General features: G+C 40.8%; 1 protein-coding gene across 1 annotated transcript in view; it reads left to right on the top strand.

The window, feature by feature from the left end:
• The first annotated feature begins 2,863 nt into the window (after positions 1-2,863).
• Positions 2,864-27,584, top strand: part of LOC109469796 (dynein heavy chain 8, axonemal-like) — a 68,508-nt gene continuing 43,787 nt past the window's right edge. Inside the window, exons 1-39 of the mRNA XM_019768462.1 lie at positions 2,864-2,897; positions 4,274-4,475; positions 4,882-5,016; positions 5,343-5,430; positions 5,659-5,813; positions 5,953-6,052; positions 6,477-6,640; positions 7,291-7,467; positions 7,712-7,825; positions 8,111-8,218; positions 9,860-9,982; positions 10,215-10,340; positions 10,466-10,568; positions 10,725-10,819; positions 11,010-11,086; positions 11,366-11,459; positions 12,166-12,285; positions 12,747-12,882; positions 14,321-14,508; positions 14,986-15,066; positions 15,301-15,420; positions 16,050-16,169; positions 16,836-16,986; positions 17,618-17,780; positions 18,306-18,390; positions 19,382-19,550; positions 19,841-20,037; positions 20,351-20,477; positions 21,170-21,315; positions 21,744-21,833; positions 22,144-22,248; positions 22,619-22,732; positions 22,971-23,033; positions 23,658-23,896; positions 24,471-24,629; positions 24,725-24,842; positions 25,401-25,600; positions 26,142-26,295; positions 26,920-27,083. Of these exons, the coding sequence (XP_019624021.1) occupies positions 4,299-4,475; positions 4,882-5,016; positions 5,343-5,430; positions 5,659-5,813; positions 5,953-6,052; positions 6,477-6,640; positions 7,291-7,467; positions 7,712-7,825; positions 8,111-8,218; positions 9,860-9,982; positions 10,215-10,340; positions 10,466-10,568; positions 10,725-10,819; positions 11,010-11,086; positions 11,366-11,459; positions 12,166-12,285; positions 12,747-12,882; positions 14,321-14,508; positions 14,986-15,066; positions 15,301-15,420; positions 16,050-16,169; positions 16,836-16,986; positions 17,618-17,780; positions 18,306-18,390; positions 19,382-19,550; positions 19,841-20,037; positions 20,351-20,477; positions 21,170-21,315; positions 21,744-21,833; positions 22,144-22,248; positions 22,619-22,732; positions 22,971-23,033; positions 23,658-23,896; positions 24,471-24,629; positions 24,725-24,842; positions 25,401-25,600; positions 26,142-26,295; positions 26,920-27,083 (5,045 nt within the window). The 5' untranslated portion in view covers positions 2,864-2,897; positions 4,274-4,298. The remainder of the gene's footprint in view (positions 2,898-4,273; positions 4,476-4,881; positions 5,017-5,342; positions 5,431-5,658; positions 5,814-5,952; positions 6,053-6,476; positions 6,641-7,290; positions 7,468-7,711; positions 7,826-8,110; positions 8,219-9,859; positions 9,983-10,214; positions 10,341-10,465; positions 10,569-10,724; positions 10,820-11,009; positions 11,087-11,365; positions 11,460-12,165; positions 12,286-12,746; positions 12,883-14,320; positions 14,509-14,985; positions 15,067-15,300; positions 15,421-16,049; positions 16,170-16,835; positions 16,987-17,617; positions 17,781-18,305; positions 18,391-19,381; positions 19,551-19,840; positions 20,038-20,350; positions 20,478-21,169; positions 21,316-21,743; positions 21,834-22,143; positions 22,249-22,618; positions 22,733-22,970; positions 23,034-23,657; positions 23,897-24,470; positions 24,630-24,724; positions 24,843-25,400; positions 25,601-26,141; positions 26,296-26,919; positions 27,084-27,584) is intronic.

Here is a 27,584-nt window from a genome sequence, read left to right as displayed (position 1 = left end):
TGCGAGAATTGTGCCTATATTACAGCTATGAATGCACAGTTATGTTAAATACAAGAAGATAATAATATATTGTCTATTTGTTGAAAGTTTACCTGATTTATAATGAAACTTTAATGAAACAGCGTCAATGTATTGTACGTACAATTGCCCGTTCTGGGAGCATCTAAATCTGCAGTTGGTGGCCTTTCAAAATGTAACGTTTCTATATATGATGCTATATACTAGTAGTAACGACGTTACAGTAATATGGTGGCTGACAGTTCACTGATTTGTTTTTCTGTTCTTTGCTTGAGTGACATTATTATAAACGTCTTTTGTTCTAACGTAGGTTGTATTTTTCGTGTATTTTGTCTCTGTTCTATTACAAACCGTGGCAGTCTTGTCCTAGCTGGAATAGTGTCAAAATAAATGTAACTGCAATAAAGGCACTTAAGCACTTTTTCCCCCTTACATTTTCCATTGCAGAAATTGCATATAGATAGTGTTGTCATGGAAATTTCAAAATCAGTCCATTGCAGTACTAGTGATGTGTTAGCCTCTACCAGGCTTCAGAGGAAGCTCTTCAGAGTGGCAAATGGTACTCATTAAACTGACTTACTAGTACTTCCTGGCATGTTATCTATCTTTTTGGCCAATTTATACTCTTTCCAGTTGCCTGGAAGCCTCTGAAGCCTGTTAGAGGCTAGTGATGTACTCTCACTAGCTATTAACGTTACATATTCTGGCAAAACAAGTCAAATCAGGCACACCTCCAGTACTTATTTGACTGAATCAAGTGTTGTCTTTGAAAATGTGCCATATGCATCACCGATTTACATCTTGAAACTGTAAATATGGCAATTGAAGGACCATCTAAAACAATCCGAAACAAGAGTTCCGAGATCTCATACCTCCATGAAATATGGGCTTGCTTTGTCCTCATTAATTATGCAAATAACCCCTACATTAACATAATGTATGCGTAGCGATGCAAACCTTTAAGTTACTTACACATGTTACGAGGTATAAAATTCCCATTATTCACCAATAAAGATCCACAGAATTTTCGCATTAATTATGCAAATTAGGTCATCATTTGCATAATCGGTATCTGTTGATGTTCCGCCTGCCACAGATTAAATAGATTACTTGTATAACAGTACCATTATATGAAACACTGTAATTATAGAATTTCCTCATTAATTATGCAAATTAAGTCCTCATTACCCTAGATGGTACCTACTGGCTGATCTTCAAGGTGAGAATTTGCATAATTTGCATTTAATCATGTACAACTGTCTCTCAGGTACCTACACACCAAAAATGATGAAAATACGTTGTTCCAATCTGGACTTATTGGCTTTGAAAGTTTTTACCAGAAACTATACTGCAGTTCCAGAACAAGCTGCTAGGGTGACCAAACCCACACCACTTATTCCTGACAGGATAAGCTATCTGTCACCAAAAAGTCAAGACCATAGCTTGTTCAGGACAAAAGATAAAAAAACCGGAAGTTCTGCTGCAGTACCAAGGTCATCCACCAGGAGGCCCATACTTGACCTTGACCTTTGTCTTTCCAAGACTCACCATCATACCAAATATCATCACAATCCATAAAGGCGTTCTGAAGTTATGCTGACCACAAAGTTGTGGAAACACACACAGACAGACAGACACACACACACACACACACACACACACAGACAGACAGACAGACAGACAGACAGGCAGACAGACACGCCAAAAACAATACCTCCATTGTTCATGGAGGTAAAAAATGCATAACGTTACTTACATACGGCACTGCTCTCATTTTTTCATGAAAGTTGCATACATCATCACCATATTGCAGTTCGCTTGTTGCAGTACCATCCTTCGTCACTCAAAGGAAGGCGTTTCAGTACCACCCATTCATGACGCCACTCATTCACCCATCCGAAAACAATATGAATTGACCATCAATGCAGCTCTAAAAGAAAATGAGTTCATCCGTTGCAGCTTATATAAATTCACGAATATAAATTCACGAACTTTGATAGCAAAGGTCTAAAACAGACACTGGGTACATGTAGTCGTGATCAAGTCCAACTTTCTGTGCAAGGGTGTTTCTGTGATTGTGATCGAGTTTTGAAAATGTCGGATACAACCTGAGCACGTTACAAGCATCTGATTTGTCAATATTTGAGACGAAACTGAGCTTGAAGTTTGAAATTAGTTGTGTATTTTATTTCACACATAATTTAAAACGGCATAAGCATAGACCAGTTTAGACTTGGGCTTGTTTTTTGTTAATTTTTTTTTTTTTTTTTTAGTTTTTTAGGCGTTTTTATCATGTTTTCATTTTCAACGTTGACCGGTGTTGACTGAGCAACCGTGACGCAGATACACACACGAACAACCTTCTTGGTGAAGGCAATAAAACTTATTTTAACATACTAGGTTTAACGTTATCTTTGAAAGCCAATCTTCGAAGGCAAGTTTATTTCATTCAATATTTGCATCAATGCATGTCCGCAGCGAAGAACAACCCGGCCCAAATATGTCATTTTGTTATTCAGGGCCGTTGTACACCATAATCTTTGCGTTTCATAACCATAATGGCACAGAGCTACATGTATCTTTGTGTAACCAAGGACATCTGTATAATGTCCTTGGTGTAACCCAGTATAACGTTTTCAGTAAACGCGGAATAGCGGATCCCCGGGTGGTCTCCAAATGTTCCCGCCATTTCTCCGTCCGTCTTACCCCAGTCACACGTGGTAACATTTACCCAGAGTTCCGTTCGTCTCTTGTGACACGCTGGTTTCTCTTATTTGCATCATGGGATATTCTACACTTTTCAGATCAAGGTAGAAAGTGTTCGAAGCGACAGTAACTAAGTAACTAAGGTCGTCTGCTGGCCGTTTCTCAAGACTTTGGTAAGTTCGTTGTCGTACTTTTACCTTAGATTTCTCTCAGCAAACTCTGAATGATATTCCAGGTTATCTGTTGAGAACAACTATTCGTTCCTTATCATAAGTATAGTTGAAGAAACGGAGATATAATTTTTGGCGATCGCGATTTGTTAGCGAATAGCGACCGTAGAACCAGCCGTTGGAGGAACTTGCAGACGACATTTCGAAAGGCTTTGGTCAAAATCTGACTTCTGAGGATAAAGGATGAAACGGAACTGCGAAAATTTTTGTCAGCAAGTAACTAACAGAAGATGCAGGATGGGTCTCTGGGATTTCCTTTTGATGCTTGGATATTAATAAATTTTTTATTATGCCCAGCGTAAATTCATAATTTCACTTCATAATTTGGTGACCTTGAAGTCATGTTTTCTTAGGCTTCTATGACCATTGTCAGAGCTAATAATATGATGGGTGTCATGCATGTTTATTGATATATCTCTGTATTTTTGGTGACATGTAACTTCTGTGTCCATAATATCACCATAGTCCATAATATCGCCACCTTGAGAAAAAGTGTGCTTAAACGTTAAAGATATCTTTACTGCAACATACCCTAGGTATGTACATTTGAGATGTGCAGGATTGCATACCAAAAGTATGTTGCAGTAAAAATATCTTAAAGCACACTATTTCTCAAGGTGGCGATATTATGGATCCTGGTGATATTATGGACACGGATGTTATACTTTTCATTGTGTTTTGATGTTAACGTCTTCAGGTACTTAAAAGTAAGGTATAGTTAAGTTTAGGTACTTAAAAGTACTTAAAACACCATCGTGTATCAGGCCAATGCTCTTTTTCTTGTATCTCTCCGTGTAGCTCATCTTACAACCACTTTGAATGACAGTAATTGATTTTAAGTCTGTCCCACCTAAACATTCTAGTTGGAGATGTCCTTTAGAAACTATGAAATGATTATGTTAATACCTTTGCAGAAGGACGTTTGTTTTTGCTCAGTTTCTTCTCCTTAATTCATAAAAAATGTCAATATCTCCACAACTAAAGGCCTAGGTGAAAAAATGTTGTGTTACCTGTTTCCCCGACCGACCCGAGAAAAAACTGCCGACACAAGCTTTATTTGTGTGGACCTCTGCATGGGATATAAATTTTTTGAGCTGATCGATCTTTTGTAGCTCTATAATCTGACACCTGAGTGATAAAATGGTTCTCCAACATTGACATTGAAAATATAATTTAAGTGTCCTCATCCAAGTTTTACTTTGTTAAACTGTATTATATAAGTTGGATCACTGAGATTGCCAAAGTCTAATAAAAAAAAAACGTTTTTTTCCTAGGCCTTGGAGATGTCCTTTTGAGTTTTTTCCCCCATTTTTTTGCAGCTGCTGCTACCCCAGACAGCAAGCCATGTCTGGAGAGGAAGCAGCAGGGAAAGGGAAGGGGGAGGAAGAGAGAACTATTCTCTCCCCGGCAGGCCCCAAGACCAACAGGAGGTCGTCTGTCATGGCCCCAGGAAGAGGAGCGCGCAGGATGAGCATGATGCAGACTATGGGAGTTCAAATTGAGAGCCTAAAAGAAAGACAGGTCAGGGTCAAAGTCATCGTTAACAGGAGTACTCTGTATCTGAATTCAAGTAGTCGGTTAACTTCAGTTGTTGATGATGATGTACTTGGTCAACTGGTATGACCATCTAAACTTTTAGTATAACACACCAGCTTTGTGGCAACAGCTCATATCACTGAATCACATGAAACATGTAAATCATTCATATCAAAATTCATGTGTACAAAAAATGGAGCTCCTGTTTCTGAATCATACAACTTTCTTTTTTTTTTTTATTACAGTAACAACAGAAGATTTTTTTTACCATATTTCCCAGTGTGGCTTTTTATGTATAACTATAACTGAGGTTGTGCTGTTGTTTGATTTGACATCGCTGATTGCCTTTTCACAATGTGTTTCTGAAGTGTGCTGTTTTTACATGCTTTAGGCTCGAGCCAAGGAGGCCAGAGAGGCACGGAAGCTGAGAATCACCCCTGAACACAGACACATCCTACAGTTGGTGGGGAGTGAGATTGGCATGGACCCAGCCACAGTGGAGGAGCATGTCCTGGACTCAGAGAAGGTATAACATGTCAGTTTTTCACAGTTGTTTCATCATACCCTGAAAGTGAGCATACCAATATCCCAATCTGTCTCAGAAGGTACATTGTAGCTTGGAGTTCATTCAATGTAAGGCTAAGGGTCAAGCAGACTGAAACTACACAGCAGTCTGACTTCCAGAATAACTGTTTCAGGTATTTGTTTCAGTTCACTGTCTGGTACATAATTAAGGACATAACAACTGACAAGCTCATCCTAAACGTTTCAGTGATGGACTACAGATAAGAACTTTCCAATCATGTTGTTCTATATGGAGAAAAAGTCATTAGCCCTTTGTTCCACTTTCAGCATGTGAGCCTTCTTGAGAATTTCATTGCAAAGGGAGGCTCCAGGGCCATCATGTTCTTCTACCAGGATGAACCACCACCTTCTACTGGTGAGTGACACAAATGGCTTTGTTTCTTTCTTTGTAAGTGTAAATAGGTAAATAGGTAGCAAACTTAAGCATAGTTTGCCAAATAGATTACTTTAAAAAAAATTGAACATATACAATGTAATTGTAAATTTCTTTTTACTTTTCCTCAATAGCTGAGAATCTTTGAGTCTTAGAATTTTTTTTTTAATTATCTTACACTTACAATGTGTGCCCATTTTTCCTTCACAGAGTCTGGTCGCATGATTGCCACTTCTGCAGGAAAGCCAACTTCTGTGAAAAGGGTGTTAGTCTCTGATGGGATGCAGGAAGGGCTGACAGGGATCTGTATATACTTCACACGAGTCAAGCCTGACATTGCACTGACTATGAGGAACTTGCACGAGGTAGGACAGAAAGTGAAAAAAAATGAACAGTTCATTTAAGTTTCATACTTGATGCTTCATGCGTAGTGCTATTCTCAAGCATAATAGTATGGACCTGTAGGATTCATTATAACCAGTGATTGTGTTTCCCTTGTCTCAGGAAATCAACTTTAGTATCCTGGATGTCCAGAAGTCAGGAGGGATCATTCAGGCCGTGCAGGCTCTTCTATCCCAGATATACAGGTCAATACAGTTCTTCAGTCAATGCTTCTTGCGTTTTCAGCTTATTTTCATCAACAGAGAACTAAATAAGTTACTGTATACATTTAGTGTTTTCCAAAAGTTTACCAACTGCTAATTTGACAGTTAGTAAATTGGCTAACCAGAGATTTTTCTTACCAAAATTTGTCCACAGGCCTTTTCTCCATGGTACTCACAGCTGGGGACAGATGGGTGACACACCGTGTGGCATGAAGGCCAAGAGAGAATTCCTGGATTCATACGACAACTTCCTACACTTCCTCGATGGTAAGTTTTTCAATTAATCATCAGGGATGGCGTCATAGCATTTGCAACTATGGAAAAATGACTGGAGTTTCCAGTCTTTTAAAACTGCTTGCTGACAAAAGTAACTGTAATTATGGTACTTCCTATGGTATATTGATTGTCACTACATACTCTCAGCTGCCCAGTTGAACATTGAGGGCACAGTAAACCTGAAGGAGTGTGAGAAGGTGGATGTGTCCAAGCTCCACACCATGGCAGAGGTGATGACTGCAGCCGGGAACCCGGAGATCTTGGACGCATGTGAAGAGCTGGTCCAGTGTTGGTGCAAACAGATTGAACAGGTTTGTCCCTACTTCTTATTACCTCTGCCAATAAGGTTGTTTTTTTGCCTTTATTTATTTATTAATGAAAATCTACATTAGTGGAAGGATTGACATTTTACCTCTTCAAGATGTGATGCATTTGACTATTACCTCTTTAAGATTTAATGTTTGAATCACTCACACCGGGAAGCACCCCTGCTCTTTTGAATAAGTTTGTGTGGCTCTTTAACATGTTTAGTGTGGCTCTATTCAAACACGAGACCTCCAGTTGGCTTTGTGTCCCACCCGACAGGACGCCCCTAACCCTAGCATATATAGCAAGGTACTAATTTACATGTGACTGGAAATAGGTGTAAAACACCTTTCCCAAGGACACAACACCACGGCCTGCCAGGGATTGAAATCCAGAACCTTCTGAGATTCTGACTCACCTGAGTCAACAATCCTTAACCACAAGACCACCCTGCCACCTCAAAGACCATATTGCCACCTTCTCATCACTGCCAAATTGGCTCAATTTCAATGTTTCTGCTGAAGTTGGGAAATACGGTCTTAGGAACAATTTCTCACTCTCTTTTTCATTGTGATACCACCTCCCCTGCATGTTGACAGTTTGTATCTGAGGAAGAAATTTGGATGACTGACAAGCCAATGTTGCCTGGCTTCAGGTTTTAGCAGAAAGTGAACAGATGAGAAAGGAAGCTGATGACACCGGCCCCCTGGCAGAGCTGGAACACTGGAGGCACCTCATGTCTAAGTTCAACTCCATCCTGGAGCAAATCAAAGGAAACAAGTGTCGCTCAGTCATCAAGGTCTTAACAGCTGCCAAGTCAAGGGTTCTAAAGGTACTGAATTAGCCGGAACAGAAACACAAGATTTCTTTAAAGTAGTAGTAGCTGTACTAGTAGTAGTAGTAAGTAGTAGTAGTAGTAGTAGTAGTAGTAGTAGTAGTAGTAAGTAGTAGGAATAGCTAGTACTAGTAGTGGTGGTGGTAGTAGTTAGTAGTGGTGGTAGTAGTAGTCAGCACAGTTGTAGTTTCTGTAATAGAAGTAGTAAGATTATCACTGCTGTTCATTTCGTTTTTTGTAGATATGGAAAGAGCTGGACAACAGAATCACTGACTCTGCTAACGAGGCCAAAGACAACGTGAAGTACCTGTACAGCATGGAGAAGTACTGTGAACCACTCTATCACTGTGACCCAGTAAGAACCGTGATACATAACAGAGATGAATGAACTGTTTGATATAATCAAACATATTTTACATGTAGCATAGTGAACCTCTACATAAGGGTAATAATATAACCTGGCCAATGTGATCCCTTTATTGGTGGTCCATTAGATAATTTGTGACCTTGTAAAAGAATCTGCCGCACATCTCAACAAGTAAGTTTGTACCCTGGTGTGCATTGATGACTTAAACTTGAATGAGATTCAAATGTATAAAGCTCATTGACCAGCCATTTCTTGTTGCTTGTTTCTGTACAGATCAGTATGACAGATGCCATTCCCAGCCTCATCAATGCCATTCGGATGATCCACACCATCTCCAGATACTACAACACTTCAGAGAGGATGACCTCTCTCTTCATCAAGGTTGGTGACCTGCTGTTTCCAAAATAATGGTTTCTTTAGAACTAACATTGACCATTTTACCTTGGGCCACACTGATTCAATGGACCTATACCATTATTTCGTCACAGTTTGTTTACCTGTTCTAAAGGTCATTCTAGAACGGTCAGTTAAAGAATAAAGATCATTTCAAAGTTTTCAAAGTAAGGTATGTCTGATTTTTGCTGCGTCTAGTTGTGTTGACACAGCATTACATGCCGCATGGGTGATTTAGTTTAGCCTGGGTGCCATCCCCAGTAGTATATTTGCCAGCTCTATAACTGGGTCTGGACTTGAACACATTATGTAGCGTCTGGAGTCTAAATATTCGTTCAGATTTTGAACGAGCGCGCTGATTGGTACTACTCGTCTAAGCCCTTTTTGGGGTATGTACATATTAGGTAAGGGCCGTTCGGACGTCCGAACGGCGACGTTAGCGTCCGTTCGAACGTCCGAACGCCTTATCATCAACATGTCCGACGGCGAACCGAACGCTAAAGCGCACATGATATAGTCGTAGTCAGTCTTTCCGCGATAAATCATCAACATGGCTGACGCACAAGCCGCTCAGCTCACGGAGGTTGATGTTGACCTTGCAATCACGTCCGTTTTGGACAATTTAGACGGAATATCGTCGCTCAAAAATGAGCAAAAAGATGCATTGAATAATTTTGTTCGTGATGTTTTGGGCGTCCTACCGGTAAAAAAAGAACGCACCGAGAAAAGGAATACTCGCGCGAAGATCTGTGTTTACAAAACAACAAACATCACTTGAATAATGCAGGTGCGCCATTGGCCGTCGCCTCTGAGGCTCAGCCAATCAAATGAAGCCCCGCTGCTCGAGCTAGCTCATTACGTGACGTCATGACCAATCGTTTTATATGTGTTCAAGTCCAGACCCAGTTATAGAGCTGGCGAATATACTACTGGGGATGGCACCCAGGCTAGATTTAGTTGTGACATTAGACAAAAGTAGTACTGTATTAAAAGCCTTATATTAGGCTAACGCTACACAAACACACCGCTACGCACCCCTGTACAATATAAACGTTGATTGACCGGCATTCATTGCGGTAAACAAACTGTGATGTAATAATGGTATAGGTCCATTTTATGGATGATATCCGCACATGCATTGATTTTTGCCTGTTCTCAACAAAAAAAAACACCTCCAAGGTTCTGGCCTGTGTGCCATCCTCCGTAGACCATGGTAGCTAGTGACAATATGGATCCAGCGGTAACTACAGAGGACGGCTCCCAGGCTGCTGATGCTCCACGGAACTCAAGAACTCAGTACAGTACTGACTCATTATGCCACAAAAGACCAGCATATGTTGCTTGTTGTAAAAGTCGCTATGAACTACCGCAAATTCACAGTCCAGCTTTGTATCCCTGTGGTTTAGCAGCATTTTTGGGGGGCTGGAATTTTATTTCCACCTGTGTGCACTTAAGTTTTGGGATCTTCAGAGGATGCCATCCATAAAATTATGTCAGTGATGCCTTAATAACATTCACAGGGCTTAAAAGTAATAGATATAGTATGGCATTTTAGTTTGCTACTCTGTTAATCTGCTGTCCAGATGAAAAACAATACTACATAACAGTTGATACTTGCCATACATGTAGGTGACAAACCAGATGGTGACAGCCTGCAAGGGTTACATCACGGATGACGGGGTGAACCGGATCTGGGACCAGGAAAGAGGCCCACTCATTGAGAAACTCCAGGCTTGTGTCAAGCTGTATAAGGTCTGTATGGGTACTTATTTTCCAATAACTCTATTCATCCCACAGACAAGTGCCATGTTAAGGATGAAAAGAATAGCTTCTAGCCTCTAAGATTTCAGATGGACATCTGACTTGAATAATATGTTTTTTACTGTGTGCATCAAGAATTAACTTAAAGGCAGTAGTTCTCCCCACTACATGTATTTCTCCCCCTAAGATTTGCAGTGATAAGTGCATAACTTGTGTGTTCCAGGATTACCATGGGTGCTTCCAGAAGACAAAGAAGAAGATCTCCAAGATCCCAGGAGAGAAGCCATTTGAGTTCTCAGAGATGTACATCTTTGGGAAGTTTGATGCTTTCTGCAAAAGGATTGAAAAGGTGACATCTGGCTTTTATAATTCCATAAGAAGGCATTGATATGAATTTTTTACCCGTGTGTGCAGTCTTGGAAATGGTTATTGCCATTTAGCTAATTTACTAAAAGTGTTTTTTTTTTCATGCAGATCATAGAGCTGTTGAACACCATCGAGGTCTTCTCTGTGCTGAGCACGTCAAAGATTGAGGGGATTGAAAATTGCGCCGCCAAGTTCCAACACATCTATTCAGGTAATGATAACATCAGATGTTTATTGCTCTTGTTAGAAGTACCAAGGTTACTGTTTAGACTATTATTTTGTAGGCACTGTTGAGTATCTTTCTACTTTCTACTTTTAACACATTTTCAGCATTTCCAGTAAATCTTTCTCACTTTTCTCACCTAAGGAATTAGGAAGAAACCATATGACATTCTGGATCACAGGAAGACTGACTTTGATCATGACTTTGAAGACTTCAAGAGGAGTGTAGAAGATCTAGAGGTAAAAAAGTTTGGCCAAAAATTGTGGCTTAAAAATATCTTTTTTTATCCAGCAATCAACTAGAATTCTTGTTTGCTGTTTTTTCTATCACAATCCGTGGCTTGTTGAATCCTCAAATAAAAATATGATTCCCTAGTTTTAAAGTTGTTCATTGTTTCTCGACATAATATTCTTACCTATCCTTTTACAGGGAAGTCTTCAAGTCTTTATGGACAGTTGTTTCCAGAAGATTCACTTGGCCTCACAAGCACTTATCCTGTTAGAGAGGTCAGTCTCAAATATATGGATAAATATGCAAAGCTTCTAATTATCTGCACTCTCACTCAAGATGACAATACAGGTGCTGGAGGTCCAGGAAATGTAATACAAAATTTTTCAAAAATATTATGTCTTAGTGATAAATTGTCTTATGACACGTTAAGCAGAAAAAAGTTGATTTAGAATTAACAGTAAAGGCCAGCCCATACAGTGTCTCTACAATCTGTTAAACAAAGCTTAATGATGTGCTAAGCTAAATAATCATAGAGAATTTGACATGAATTTCAGATTTGAGAAGCTGAAGATCCCCAGCCTGAACATAGATGAGAAGTACCAGCTGTTACTGGAACATTTCTGTGGGGAGTTGGAGGATGTGAAAAAGGTCAGTGTTGGAACCAACCACAGTCTGGTGGATCTACAAAGTGTTGTTTTCTTTCCAATCAGAATGCTTTGTTTCCTTCGGTTCTTGCTCTGTTCCTTCTTCTCCAAACACATAAGGTCAATGACCTGGCCAGTTGTCTGTCACCATGGTAACTGGTGCTGTGGCAGACACCTAGTGGTGTTGGGTTACATTATGTAGCAGACCAGATGTCTGTCACCATGGTAACTGGTGCTTTGACAGACCCCCTGTGGTGTTGCGTTACATTATGTAACAGACCAGACGTCTGTCACTATGGTGACTGGTGCTGTGGCAGACTCCCTGTGGTGTTGGGTTACATAATGCAGCAGGACAGCATTGGAGGAACTGGTCATCATACATGTATTCTAGTATTTGAATGTGTTAAAGCAACCATAAACAAAGCAGTAGTTTGTTTAAAGTTAAAACTTTTGATCCAACACCAAAAATTCTCTCACCTAGAGCTTTCAAGGGTCAGTCTACTGAGGAAGACCAGAGTGACTGGTCGAAAGCTCTAGGTGAGAGAATTTTTGGTGTTGGATCAAAAGTTTTAACTTTAAACATGTAGCTACCAACACAGATGAACTTTCATGATAGTAAAAGCAGTAGTTTGTTAGATAATATGTGAACGTAAACATTGTGCATTTGCTTTGTAAAAAGCACATGTAATTGTCCCCCCCCCCACCTTCAGCTGTACAACCAGCACCGTGAGGACCCTCCCATCCCCAGGGACATGCCACCAGTGGCAGGGAAGATTGCCTGGGCACGGCAACTCTTCAGGAGGATCCAGGGTCCCATGGACGTCTTCAAGGTTGGTGCATCTTCCTCTTCTCTAGACAATTCAGACAATTTACAAATGGCAAAAACCACTTGATGAAGTATATTGAAGATTTCTAATTTGTAAGTTAAAACAACAGTAGGCAACCCAAACAAGAGTAAATCGGTGACTTGTCACCAAACTTTGGTGTCGATCGAGCACTCACCGATGATCCGCTGTACACTCTGCTACTGCACCCTCTGCTACCATTTGTTAACTCCTTCCTCTATCCAGGAAATAGACACACAAAACCCAAAACAGTCTCTGTCCATTCTCACAGTGTATTCACATCAAGACTCTCTCTCCAGAGTGATCCCCAGGGGTACCACCGCGCATGTGCATAAGAGCTATGGCGGGAAGACCATAGCTCTAACAGTTTTAAGTAAGCAATACTGTCCACATCATTTTCTAGGCTTGAATATTTTGCTTGTTGTTTTTTTGTGTTTTTAATCTAGAAACACCCAACGATCCTGAAGCAGCCAGAAGCTCAGAAGTGCATTAAGACGTACAATCGTCTTGCTTCAGTCCTGATGGAGTTTGAGATGTTGTACCACAGAGGATGGCTCAAACAAGTGGATCTTATCAAGACAGGTAGCGCTCATGCATATTACATTTTTTTTTAGTTGAAGTAGAGGGATCATGCTGTTATTACTACAATCAACAGTGCTTGTGTTCTAAACAGATGGCTGTAGTCAACTGGATTCCTGCTGCACTGTCCAAGGTGCTGATGGTGCATCCATGTGATTGGATATAACATCAAGACTACACATTTGTTTTTTACCTCCATGAAAATGGAGGTATTGTTTTTAGAGTGTCTGTATGTGTGTCTGTCTGACAGTGTGTGTTTGTGTTTCCGCACATTTGTAGTCAGCATAACTTCATAACGCCTTTATGGATTGTGATGATGTTTGGTATGCTGGTCGGTCTCAGGAAGACAAAGGTCAAGGTCAAATTTGGGCCTCCTGGTGGATGACCTTGGTACTGCAGCAGAGCCTCCGGTTTTTGTATCTTTTGTCCTGAACATGCTATGGTCTTGAATTTTTGGTGACAGATAGTTTTTCCTGTCAGGAATAAGTGGTGTGGGTTTGGTCCCCCTACCAGCTTGTTCTGGAACTGCAGGGGACTTTCGGGCGAAATCTTTAAAAGCCAATAAGTCCAGATAGGAACAACATATTTTCATCATTTTTGGTAGGTAGGTAGGTGAGAGAGAGATGTACACTATTAAATGCAAATTATGCAAATAAGGACCTAATTTGCATAATTAATGAGGAAATTCCATAATTACAGTGTTTTACATTATAGTACTTTCATGTAATATATGTAATCTATGGCAGATAGAACGTCAACAGATACCAATTATGCAAATGACAAAGGACAGGTATTCTGGTGTTGTATTCATAATGGACTGATGAATGGGCATGGCTTTGTCCAAGGTGCTGATGTGCCATCCAGTTGTCCATTTTTGTCTTGCTTGTTATGTTAACATTGCAGAAGGAAACATATTGTTTTTGCTCAGTTTCTTCCTCTTTTTCTTCTCCATAACACATAAAAGACATTAATATTTCCAAAACTAGAGCTTGAAAAAACTTAAAATTTATCATGCTGGTAGGTTGGTACAAAAGGCACTGAACCTTCATCATTTTTCCTACACATATGTTAAAAAATGATGTTATTGTGACAAAATGGGGGAAAAAGTTGCATTTTAAGCCCAAAATCCAACTGTTCATGTCTATACCAGATGTTTGTCACCATAATAACTGGTGCTGTAGCAGCCCCCTGTGATGTTGGGTTACATTATGTAGCAGAACAGAGTTGGAGAGGCTTCTAATCATTATATGAATGTATTTGACTATGAGTAAAAATGTAGTACAAAATGTAGTTTGTTGGGTTAGACCAGGTGAAGGTGAACTTTGTGCGTTTGTTTTGCAAATGTTACCTTTCTAGTTAGGATTTTGTTTTTTTTTTCTACATGTAAACATCCAAGAAGCCAAAGTGTAAATGTTTCACCCCACCCTTGCCTTGTTTCCAGGCCTGCTGGCCACTGTGTTGGTCAGACACCCTAAGACAGGAGAGCTGCTGGTGAACTTTGACCCCCTGTTGTACCAGCTGATCCGAGAGGCCATGTGCATGCAGAAGCTGGGACTGGAGGTGCCGGAGTCTGCCAGGTCTGTGGTCCTACAGCAGAGGGAACTCAAGGCCAACCACTGCAAACTGCAGGTCAGTTAGATAGTTCTAGTAGTGTCTTAAGCATGCCAGCAGAACGTACTGCACCTGCCTAAAACCTGTAATGTATTATGCATAGAGCTTCAGCAGAACATCTCATATAACTTATTATAAGGTTGATTTTCTCATCCAGTATATTTTTCATTTTGCAGACCTGAAGTTTCATTGGATGTGTCTTTAACGGTTCCCCAAACTGGTTACCAAGAAGGTTTTGGTCAGATTTCTTACCCTTTGCAAGTTAAAATGACCTGAAGCGTAGTATGTGATCACATAGAAGTGTGATGCCTGGCAATAGGTTATGATTCGCTCCCTTCTCAATTGAAGAATCCTAGTGATAGACCTTCCAGTATCTCTTGATGCATTGTACTTGTACTTGTACTTGCAGGTTGGTTCTTTGTCCTATCAGAATGCCTCTAAAAACCCAGTCACATAATGTTTCTTTTATCCTTTTACCACATTACCATTTTGCAGAGCCTACTGGATGAGAATGCAGCAATCCGTGCCAAAATCCCCAACATCTTCCTACCACTGCTTTCAACCACCACTCGAAAGGTTTGTATCTGTGGGCAGTTCTTTATTCTACATGACTTGTCGCAGATTTGAGCTCCTAGCATCTTACACGTACAGATTTGAGCTCCTAGCATCTTACACATTAACTGCCACTGACAGTTGTTCAATCCATTGCTGTGGGGTAAGCTGTTTTGTCCTACCGGGTAGTGGACAATTTCACTGTACAGTTGCCTTTTCTGCTGCCAGCTTAACATAAACCATGTGCTTTTTCTGCAGGTTGACCGTGCCATTGCCCCAGGCCTGATCCAACTGACCTGGTCCTCGCTCAACCTGCAGGGCTATTTTGACAGCATCTCTGCAGCACTCCGGGACCTGTCCCTCCTCATCAACAAGTCAGTAGTCTTGTGTATTTTTCTTTGCTCTAGCCATGTTTTTGTCCAAAACTTCTATGTTACATTTTGAAATGTCTGGAGTATAAAATGTTTGATTACATTTACAATGCTAAACTTTATTCTAACACATTGGGATAAAAAATTTCAACGACCACTGTTGCCTTCATCAGGATATGAAATGACCAATCACTTCAGAATGTTAACCCACAAGATTTGCGGACACATCATACAAGACTTGACCGATACGTGATGTCAGCATATTGGTCAAACGTGCCAGGCAGTTTATATTGTCCACCGTCTCTTCTTGTGTTGCAATAAAGTTCAGCATTGTACTATTAATAATAATTACTACCAACACAGATGAACTTCCATATTAATTTGTGAAATGCTTTGTTGATGAAGAGATACAGGGCTGACCTAAGCTTTATCCAAGCAATCTTTTATCTTTTATATAATAAAGATGATTTTAAACCATTTTCTTCAGTAGCTTATTGAGAGACAATCAATGGGAGCTGTAATTGTTTTCTTTCATTCACTCATTCAGTCCACTTGAAGAGAGAAGGCTATATACCAATAATACTTCATAATATCTCTGATGACTTAATAAGCTTGATTCCTACCCCCATTCCAAAGGTGAACGACATCCGTGAAACTCGTATTGATGCCGTTCTCAAAGAGATGAGTGAGCTGTTACTGTGTACCCTTCCTGAGGACACTCCCTGGACTGTCGAGGAGTTCATCACCAAGAACAGGGTAAGCAGATGAGTGGACGGCTCTAAAACTACTTTACACTCAAACCTGTTCAACAAGGCCTTGCATGGGACCATGGATTTCTTTGACAGGTGGCCTTCTTGGTCAGGTTGCTTGATGCTTGTGAATATAGAAGAAAAATTGGGCTCTGGAAAGAGCAACTGTTATGGTCAGATGACCGGCTTGAAGAAATGGCCACTGTGCAGCAAGTCAGAAGAATGTACTGCACCTGCGCAAAATCCGTAATGTATTGTGTATAGCACTTCGGCAGAACGTCTCATATAAGGTCATATTCTCTTATATAAAGATGACATCCCATCTGCAGTTTCCAAATATAGTATTGGAAAAGATATTGTCTGCAACAGGTAAAATTCTGATGCAACGTTGACCAAACATTCAACGGAAACAGTTACTATAAAAAATCAGGGTTTTGAGCAGGCACAGTAAGTTCTGCCAACGTTCTCCGCTGGGCAGGTTTGACTATATTTGAAATATGAAATTTGAGGAGGCCTATTGTGTCATCATCACAGTCCCATTGTGTCATACTGTTGTTCATCTCACTTAGTCTGCAGAATCATAATTCTATGTATGATTCAAAGGTGTAATATTTTAACAGAACACAACATTTTGAGTGTACTCACTACATTCCTGTAACTGTTTTGTTGGCAGGAGTACTGTCGTGAGTCGAGTGACTATCTGGACCTGCGCAGCTCGCGTGTGGAGGACGCCGTGAATGACCTGTGTGAGGTTTTCCGTGCTAACGCTGACCTTCTCCCCGTATGCGAGGACGACATTACTGATTCAGCCACAGCTGAGACATGTGAGATATTCATTAACTCCTTGGCCTAACCCTTCCATTTTGCAACAGGATGAGTCAGTTGGAAGCTAAGAACTCCGATGGATGGAAAAGAAATCTGTATTCCATCATAGTTTGCACAGGACACAAAGTATTACATTTATATCAAGCACAAACATCTTACGTTTACTTCCAACTGCAGGGCTCAAAATTCATTTTTGGGAATACGTGCAATGGAGCAACCTATTGGGTGCACAAAAAATACTTTGGGTGCACCACATACTAGTGAAATAAGATAGTTTTAAGTAGAATGTCAGAAAAAAATAATTATGTTTCATTTCTAAAGAAATGTACTACAGTTATGATTATTTTTTTTCTGACATTTAGATGTTGAGAATATACTGTATACTACTACATTTAACATCTTTACATATGTTAACCTAAGAAAATATTTGGGTGTACCAGTGCACCTACTGAAAAAAATTGGGCAGACAGCTCTAAATTTGGGTGCATTAAGGTGACACGCATCCAGTATTTTGAGCCCTGCAACTGCAATCACATACAGCACAACACAGTCAAATAATGTAGTAGCTTACATAACCCTGGAAGCAGGCAGTAAGTTATTGGTCACAAAAGCCTGTGATTTTCCTTGCAGCTACCATGACAGACGACTTGTCTGAGTCGGACGAGCTGCCAGCAGATGTGTTTGAGGAGGAGATTAAGGAGCTGGTCAGTCACTTCAACCATCGCAACCTGGAGGCCCTGCTACGGGCAACACGGCTGTCACTGGACCTCGTCAAGAAGAGGGTCTTCTCAAAGTCAGTCAAGGAGAATATGTGGATTTTTTTTTCCTGGAGAAAATATTCAAACTTCATTAGGCTATTTTATAGATTATAGATGAATTTTAGTGATAGAGAAGGAAATATCTCAGTACTGCAGGGATAAAGTGTGTATGTGTGAGGAGGGGGGTGTCGTGTGGCATAGCGGCAGAGCATTCGGCTCAGAACCAAGAAGTCCTGGGATCAAATGCTGCCAAGTCACTGTCCTTGTGTGCTTGGGAAAGGCACGACTGTCCTCACTTTGCTCAGGTGAAAATGAGTATGCCAGAATGATCATTCTCATGATTGTGGGAATTAAAGGAAAACCAAACCAAAATAAAGTGTATGTTCACTTGTTATTTTCCCAAATGTACATCATCAATGGTAATTAAAGAAAGCTATCAGGAATCTAATACATTTATATGATAGTGATGTGAATGAAGGTAGTAAATAAATTACAAAACTCAACTTTTTTCTGCATGTTCAATTCTAGTGTTAATGTCTTGATATCAATTCTGTTTGCAGCCCAGTCAGGAAGAAATCCAAGAAGAAGACAGCAGACAGCAAGGCTTTCTTCACTGCCAACATTGAGCTTGCCATCCCAAATGTGGTAGGGTAATATTTGCAGTGTTTTTGGTGTCAGCTTTGAAAGTGAAGTATGTACATGTAGATTAATATCAAGACCTGTGTAGTGTGCCTGAGGTATTTGTTCAAAGGCTTCTATCCGATTTTTCATTCTTGGCCGGATGTTGATCTTCTTTTGTGTTCAAATTAGGGGATGTTAGAGAAAAATTGTCTATGTGGAAATCTCCAATCAAGCAAATGTCCCCAATGAAGTAAATGTCAATGTGAGCACATACTGCTCATTTTCTTTATTGTGTGATTGCCGTTTATAATGTTCTAATGACACGGAACAGCCATATGCTTGGCGCATGATTGAACATGTGGTTAAGGTAGCCCCATAGCCTTTGTCAGGCCATAGGGGCAGTGAGTTGTCTAGGGCTCGGTATCGGAAGATGAAGCTCATTCCTCTTCTTTCACTGCCTTTTACCTCCCCAACCAAAGTGAGGTATCCATTTTACACTTGGTACAATGAACCTGTAAGTACATAGCGTCTGTCTTCTCTGTCATGACCAGAGGGAGAATAGCTCTTCAGTGAACTAAAACTGGGATCGAGACCACTTAGCTTTTTAAAGGTAAGGTGTCTGTCTGATGTACACAGTGAAAATGCAATCTTCTTGATGGAGGTAATGATGAAGCTAAACCTTGTACCTGTCCTTGGTGCTGAATCTGATGTGGTTAGTTCACCAAGCATCAAGTGTATTCAACTATGATATGAATCTACCAGGAATCATATATGCTCTGCTTCATATGCTTAAAGATAAACAGAATGCTGCTTTTCAATATTGTATATAAGGTGAAATTTGATCCAACCATTGTTGGATTTTTGATTGAGAAAAGTTGTGTATAGTGTCTTTCCCAAAGACACAATGCCTAGCCAGGAATACTAGGAATCAAACCCATGTCTCCTCGATCTGGGTCCCCTGGGTTATTGAGCAACTTGTGTGCATGGTGTAGTACTTGTTGTTTTGCCCCTGCAGGTGATGTTGCCCAGTCTGGATGACATGCAGGAAGCCCTGAAGGAGGTGACCCAGCTGGTGCTGGAGGTGTCCAGGGGCGTGGCACAGTGGGGACAGACACGCAAACAGGAGACGGCTAAGGTCACACACGTCGCCCATGGCAAGAACAACAAGAAAGTGGAAAGCTCAGGTCAGTTGGCTGTTTTTTCTTCATTGAAGTCCCATTGCAGGGATTTGTTGGTTCATTTTTGTTAAAAACAGAGTGACAACAAAATTTAACTGAGCACAGCAATTTTGTTATTTTGATTTCACATGGCCTTTTTTTTCACACTTTGAGAAGGGAACAATGGAAAAATTGGATGTCTTGTTTAGAATTCTGCCATTGTTACCAGGAACTGAGAAGCTTAAGGCTGAAGTGTTCAAATTCATCAATATGACAGTTGCTCCATTATTGTCTTGGTACTAATATGTCATGTCTAGTCATGGTTTTGGAGAGGATTCCACCCCACACCATCAAGAACTACTACAAGTCCATCGCTGAGCACAAGGACATGCAGAAGCTGGTCATGATGCTGGCCTCAGCCACAAACTCCTACCGGGAGGAAGTCACCGAAACCCTGGACAGGTTCAGCACCTACAAATTCCTCTGGGAGGATGACAAGGAAGAGATCAGCCAGGCAAGTATACTATAGGGACCTTGAGGAGATCTGGGCATTGCCATGATTTTGTTTGTACTTTTTGACTTGTATGAGGGTCTTTATGGGGGGATCCTGGCAATGCATAAAGGGAAATTTATGAGGGTTGACCAATCGCGCTTCATGAAAAATTTCCTGACATTTAACAACATTAAGTTAAGGGGTGATTAATTGTAAATTATGGTGAACTAAAACACCTCACAGAAAAAGGTATGGAGACCCTCTTGTATTTCTGTGACTACTGCACTTGCAACGCTAGAAAGCTTGATGATACTTTTTGATACCTATCTTTTAGGCATTTATGGCGGAAAACCCGATCCTGTCAGAGTTCCGAGCAGAGATGCTGAGGTTTGAGGACCTGGAGCTGGAAATCCAGGACATTGTGCCGTCCATCAAGGTTGGAGCCATCCAGCTCATCACAGGTGTGTAGTCCAGTGGTTAGCCACCCTGCCTTTGGACTAAGACATTGGGAGTTCGAATCCCTGCTGTTGTCACTCACCCGACATGCAGGCTACTGGCAAGGGTAGCCCTTAGGATGGGACGTTAAGCTGTGGTCCACTGTTCATTGTGTTTGTGGAAATTAAAGAGCTATTGGAATTTCCCCAGTACAATGAACCCGTAAATACTGTATATATCGTCTGTCTTCTCTGTCAAGACTAGTGGGAGATTAGCTCTTAAGTGAGCTAAAACTGGATCGATATCACTTTTATTTTTACAGGTAAGGTGCCTGTACAATGTACACAGTGAAAGTGCAATTTTCTTGATGAACGTAATGGAAAAATTAAAGCAGTACAGCTGAACTCTGTACTTCTCCTTGGTGCTGAATCTGAGGTGGTTTATTTCATCAAGCATCAAGTGTATTCAACTATGATGCATCTAATCGAGGAGCTACCAGGAATGTTACATGCCTCATATGCTTAAGGATGAACAGAATACTGCTTTTCAGTGTTGTATGTAGAGGTGAAATTTGATCCAACCGTCGTTAGATTTTTGATTTCTTAAAAGATAGGGAGCCTACATTTACAATTAGCAAACTGAGCGTTCATTCAAGTTTGCTCAAAGTACGGTTTCCTATGTTTTCCACATATTGTAACCCTGACTTTCCCTGCTTTAGACCCCTTGAAGACAGCCATGCTGGTGGAGACCAAAGCCTGGAAGATGATCTATGGCAAGAAGCTGAACGAAGACTACAAGCAGAAGATGGAGGAAATCTTCAACTATGTGACCGAGTTCAGCAGGAAGCTTGCCCATCCTATCAAGGTACACACCACTTTACATTGTCCTAATGTTATCGTTTCTGTAGAATGGCACGGAAACTGGCTGGAGGGCTATCTCACACTACCAAAATGTCAAACGGAGAGACTGAAATGACTATCTTCTACCAAGCTACACCGCTTTCCACTAATCTCTGTAATGAGTCAACCGGTACCTTTTGTGTAAAAAAAGTGTAATTTGATGTCTGTGATTTTAAAATTGTATATTTTAACTTGTAAAATGAAGTTTTAAAGTTTAAAGATTTCTTGAAATCGTAAAATTGTAAATTAGCGATAATTGAGATGCTAATAAAGTTTCTTATGACTATGACTTATGACTACAGTGACAAGCTATGAGGATGATTTCTGTTTTTGTGCTGTGTTTACCTGGTTGTGTATGGTTTAACCTCTCACATGGATGTGTTTCCTGCTTAGGATCTGGATGATGTGAGGTTTGCAATGGAAGCCCTGGAGGATGTCAGACAGAACATGATCAGGATTGACATGTCACTTGGTCCTATTGAGGTGGGTGCTACAGCTTATACCGATACTTCCTCTTCTTGCAACCACACAACCTCTTCTAATGTCTAGGAATAATGCATACCCTCATACTTTGTTATGATCCAAGCATAAGAGATCCTACTGTACTATCGTAGCACATGTAGCGGAGTTTGTTAACACTGACTTGTTTTGCCACAAAATGTTGGCTGACATTCTTATCATAGAAACATGGTACTCATTGTGTAATACTCTGTTATTATACAGTTAAGAATTAAGGCAGTCAGTATCTATCAAGAAACACTTAAATGCTGTCTTTCTCCCCCCCCCCTTGCAGGAAGCCTATGCCATGCTACAGAAGTATGATGTCAGTGTGGCCAAGGAGGAGGCAGACAGAGTGGACACCCTACGCTACTCCTTCCAGAAACTGCTGTCCAACTCTGTAAGAAGTCTTGCAACAGATGTTACTTAGGCCATACTAATTTTATTAACTTGTTCTCAGATTTGCCTGCTTTGTTTTTTTTTATTTGCAAAAAAAGGCGCCTGATATGTTGACCTCATGACACCTACTTGTATCATAGCTTTTGGGGCTATAAGAGGAATGCCTAGGTCTGTTTTTTATATATTTTTGTTTGCCCTTTCGCTTCTTATTTATTTCTGAATAAATCCGAGAACTAACAAATCAAATAAAATCTAAGAAAAAAACACTAGGCGCTGCTAGCCTTTTCCTTTTTTTTTGGGGATTCAGAAGTTGGACTAACTTGAACATGCCATACATTTTGTACATTGTATTTTCTCTTTCTCACATGTAGGCCGATGTACAGACCGAGCTTGTGAAGGTTCAACCTAAGTTCAAGTCAGATCTCCTGGAGTCTGTTGGTGTCTTCCATCATGACATGGAGCATTACGCAGGAGACTATGACACTGTAAGTTCTATCCTAGTAACACGGGCCTGTTGTTGTATCTTAACAACAAGTTGTCATTTGAGAGCCTTGATTGTAACTGTTTACAATGTACATGTATGGTATATTGCATTAAAAAGACTTTAACCCTGCTTTATCAAGATATTTTATAGCGGTTCCTCTACCAATTGTATATTTTGCATACAAAACTAAGACAAAATGTTTGCTCTGAATTGATCAGTACTTTTTCTAATCTCCACAGGAAGGTCCAATGGTCGAAGGCATCGCTCCAATTGAAGCCAGTGATCGTCTTTCAGTATTTGTGGTAAGTAAGCTGAAGTTTCAGTTTTTGATCCAATTTCTTCCCACAAAGATAGGTTTAATTTGTGTTTCCATCATGTCCAATGAAAGAAGCCTCTGTCAGTCCTCTTCTTGTGCAACCAGGGCTTGAAATACTTTTTCTTTGTGTTTTTATATTGAAAATAGCCTGCAACAGACAAATTTACCTGCACCATTTAGACTTTGAGAAGCATGGTTCATACATAAACTGTTGCCAGTTTTTAATACTTCATAGGTGGTAATGGTCAATGCAGCAACTCAAAATCCACATACACCCAAACGAATATATAAACGAAGTACATTTACATGAACCAGTACAGGTAAGGTGCAGGTAGACATGAGAAATACCTGCACAGCTCCAGTTACCTGCACTAACCTACATATACCCAGTCCATGGACCAGTGCAGGTTAGGTGCAGGTAGACATCAGAAATACCTGCACAGCTCCAATTTTACCTGCACTAACCTGCATATACCCAGTACATGGACCAGTGCAGGCTAGGTGCAGGTTAGACATCAGAAATACCTGCACAGCTCCAATTTTACCTGCATTAAAGTGCATATGCACCCAGCCTTGTGAACACCACCGTGTGTGTTGTGTGTCCTTACAGAGTCGGTTCGATGAACTTTGGCGGAAGTTCAACACCTACTCAGCGGGCGAGCAGCTGTTCGGCCTGACGGTGACGGAGTACCCCGTGCTCCAGAAGATCCGTAAGGAGCTGAACCTGCTACAGAAGCTGTACGGACTCTACAACGCTGTGCTGAACGGCATCAACGGCTACTATGACATCCTGTGGACAGAGGTGGACATCGAGAAGATTAACAACGAACTACTGGACTTCCAAAACAGGTAAAGAAACACTTGTATTTTCAATGAAAAAAGGAGTACTTGGTTTAGTTTGGTTTTCCTTTAATGCCCAGGATCATGATAATGGTCATTCTGGCATGCTCATTTTCACCTGAGCAAAGTGAGGAAAGTCGTGTTAAGTGCCTTTCCCAAAGGCACAACGTTGGTGACTTGGCAGGATTTGAACCCGAGACCTCTTGCTTCTGAGCCGAATGCTCTGCCATTGCACCACATAACCCCACTTTCTCTTTGGATTATCAGCAGTTAAGTACGACTTTTTCAAGATTTTTGAGAACGACAGTTACTTTCCGCTCCAAAAATTTCTCATAAAGTTTTTGTACTGGGACTTTATTTTTATCATACTAGTATCTCTTGCCAACCATTCACCAAATCACACTTGCTGCCATACACCATAGAGTCGAAATTGAACCATGGAAAATTGTATTAACAGGTTTCCAAATCGACTTTGCCCACATTGTAGTTGTGTACTTGTTAGAGATGTGTCACAAATGTGAAAACCTACATTACCTACACGTACATCAAATCCAAATGAAACATCAGTAAATGTTGCTCCCAGATGTCGAAAGCTGCCCAAGGCTCTGAAGGAGTGGCAGGCATTCTTGGATCTAAAGAAGAAAATTGATGACTTCAATGAGAGCTGCCCACTGCTGGAGATGATGGCCAACAAGGCCATGAAGCAGCGCCACTGGGACCGGATTGCAACCACTACAGGCAAGTGTCTCACTAGTCTCTCAAACTCTTTACTCTGAAATTATCAAATAGCCAATCAACAGTAGTTCAGTATGTTGGAAGAATTCTTGAATAGTTCAGATGGTCTCATCTTGTGGTGTCTTCCTTTCCAGGCACAACGTTTGATGTGGAGTCAGAGTCCTTCTGCCTACGAAACATCATGGAGGCTGACCTGCTCGCCTTCAAGGAAGACATTGAGGTAAAGCTCTCAGTCTGACACTTGTTACAAAATTTTTAGCTCCAGTAAAAATTTTCAATGCCAAAACACAATGAAAAATTTATGTTACAGTATCAAACTGTAGTGTGTTTTGATAATTTTTTTGTTGATTTTTGACATAAAAACATGACTTATTTATTTGCTTACTGAAAGGGTTTGCCTAAATAAAGGGGGTCTTGTGGCGTAACAGTAGCGTTTTGTCCCAGGTTCGAATCCTGCCATGTCACTGATCTTGTGCTCTAGGGAAAGGCACTTTACACGACTTTCCTCCTTTCACTCTGTTGTAAATGAGTACCTAGCTTTGGCTAGGGACGTCCTCTTGGATAGGACGTAAAGCCGGAGGTCCTGTGTTCAGGAGAGCCACACCTTGATGAGCACTTTTAAGATCCCACCACACCCTGATATTGAAAAGAGGAGGGGTTCTGCCCAGTGTAAGTGATCTGGTCTCAGGTTTGACATCTTGAAGAAGTGATAGTCACCTGTTCTGTCAATCCTTCCACAAATGTGGTAAATCTTAATAAAAAAAGTTCTTTTCCTCAGGACATATGCATCTCTGCAGTGAAAGAGAAGGACATCGAGGCCAAACTGGCCCAGGTGGTGGCTGACTGGAGCCTGCAGGAGTTCCAGTTTGCCGCCTTCAAAACTCGTGGGGAGCTTCTTCTGAAGGGGGGAGAGACGTCAGAAATTGTGGCTCTCATGGAGGATTCTCTCATGATCCTGGGTTCACTTCTCAGTAATAGGTCAGTGTGGACCCTACATCAATGTCTGTTACGTCTCACTTGTTAGATCCCTACTCTAAGCAGCTAAGGAGAGAGAAAATCTTATCAGAGAATGTCAACTTCTACCACAATATACGTGTAGTATGAAGTTACAGAGGCAGAAGGACACTGACTCAACATCAAGTGTTGTGCGAGTTATCGTTATTCATGTATAATTATCGTTATCATTCTGCCAGTTCATTCTAGGGACACTGAAGAAGAGTGATGGATGTCACTCAAATTGTCTGGAAGTAATCTCCTTATTTTATCCAGTTGTAGACTTTGACTATCCAGTAGGTATCTTTAAAATTGCAAAGTGATCTGGTCTCTGGTATCTAATATATGTGGTACTTAAATTGAAGGTTTCATATCATTTTTCATATCATTTTTCATTTTATTTCATTTATCCATGGAAAATACTCTTCGTAACTAAACCTGGTATCCTGACATTTAAAAACACTAACAATATTATAATAAGTACTAAGACTACATAAGGTAACAATCCCATCTCTCTGTTCTCTAGATACAATGCCCCATTTAAGAAGGACATCCAGTCGTGGGTGCAGAAGTTGTCCAACAGTTCAGACATCATAGAGAACTGGCTGGTGGTTCAGAACCTCTGGGTGTACCTGGAGGCTGTGTTTGTAGGAGGAGACATCGCCAAACAGCTGCCTCAGGTGGGGGATAGTAGCAACAGGAATCTCCGTCTGTTTCAGTTTTGAGGTAGCTGTTCTTGCACTCATGGTGAAAAGAAGGAAGAAGGACAGGTGCTATGCTCTGAATGAAATGGAAAATTGAATGTCTTGATATCTGTGACAAGAAGAACAGTGTGCCCTCCCTTCCTTTTTACATAGTACACAGGTTAAACAGCACGTCGGCAGAACGTTCTGCACCTACAATAAACCTGTAAAGTGTTATACATTTTGCAGAACGTCTCATATAAGGTCATAGTATAAGGTTAACATCACAACTTTAGTTTCTAAATGTTATGTCGGAAAAGATATTCTTTGCAAGAGGCAAAATTCTGATGCAATGTTGACTAAACACGCAACAAAAACCGTGAGAAATCAGGGTTTTGTGCAGGCGCAGTATGTTCTGCCAAGGTGGTAGGTTTGATTAATGCCAAGGAAATATTCCCAACTCATTGTAATAAATGAACAGTATTACCAAAGCTTCCCTGATCTCATCTTTTATCTAAGATCATGACGCGCGCTCGTTCCAGTAGTTTGTAGGCAAGTGCGGAATGACATCCACATCTGGGGTTCTGTTTGACTTGATTTTTTTTACAACTCCCCACGCAGGAAGCCAAGCGGTTCCAGAACATCGACAAGTCGTGGGTGAAGATCATGACTCGCGCTCATGAGACGCCCAACGTGGTTCAGTGCTGCGTGGGAGACGAGACGCTGGGACAGCTGCTGCCACATCTGCTGGAACAGCTGGAGCTCTGCCAGAAATCTCTCACCGGGTCAGTCCAGCAATGGGAATGTTTGTTTGTTTGTTTCACCAAGGTTTCACATAACTGGTAAACTACTTTTAAGCATAACACACCTGAGTTTTGTACACTAAGTACAAGCTTAAGACTGTAAGTTTGAACCACTCACATTTCGAAGGACCCCAGCTCTTTTTGATAAGTGTGGTAGGATCTTAAACATGCTTGAGGTGTGGCTCTCCTCAAACACGGGACCTCCGGCTTTACGTCCCATCCAAGAGGATATCCCTTACCTTAGCTACTCATTTGCACGGAGTTGAGTGAGGAAATGCTTGTTAAGTGCCTTTTCCAAGGCCACAACAATGGGGCCAGTCATTGATTTGAACCTTGAACCTTCAGATTCTTAGTTAACAACCCTAACTACAAGACCACCTTGCCATCTGTGCAACCAAAAATCGTACAAGTAGAGACAAATCCCACACAGATCTAAATCACATACTGATTTGTTGATTGATCGTCTAGGAAAAGTAGTGTCAA

Source organism: Branchiostoma belcheri, unplaced genomic scaffold (genome assembly GCF_001625305.1).
Source record: "Branchiostoma belcheri isolate BF01 breed outbred unplaced genomic scaffold, Haploidv18h27 scaffold21, whole genome shotgun sequence".
NCBI lineage: Eukaryota > Metazoa > Chordata > Leptocardii > Amphioxiformes > Branchiostomatidae > Branchiostoma > Branchiostoma belcheri.
This window is presented reverse-complemented; position numbering and strand designations above follow the sequence as displayed.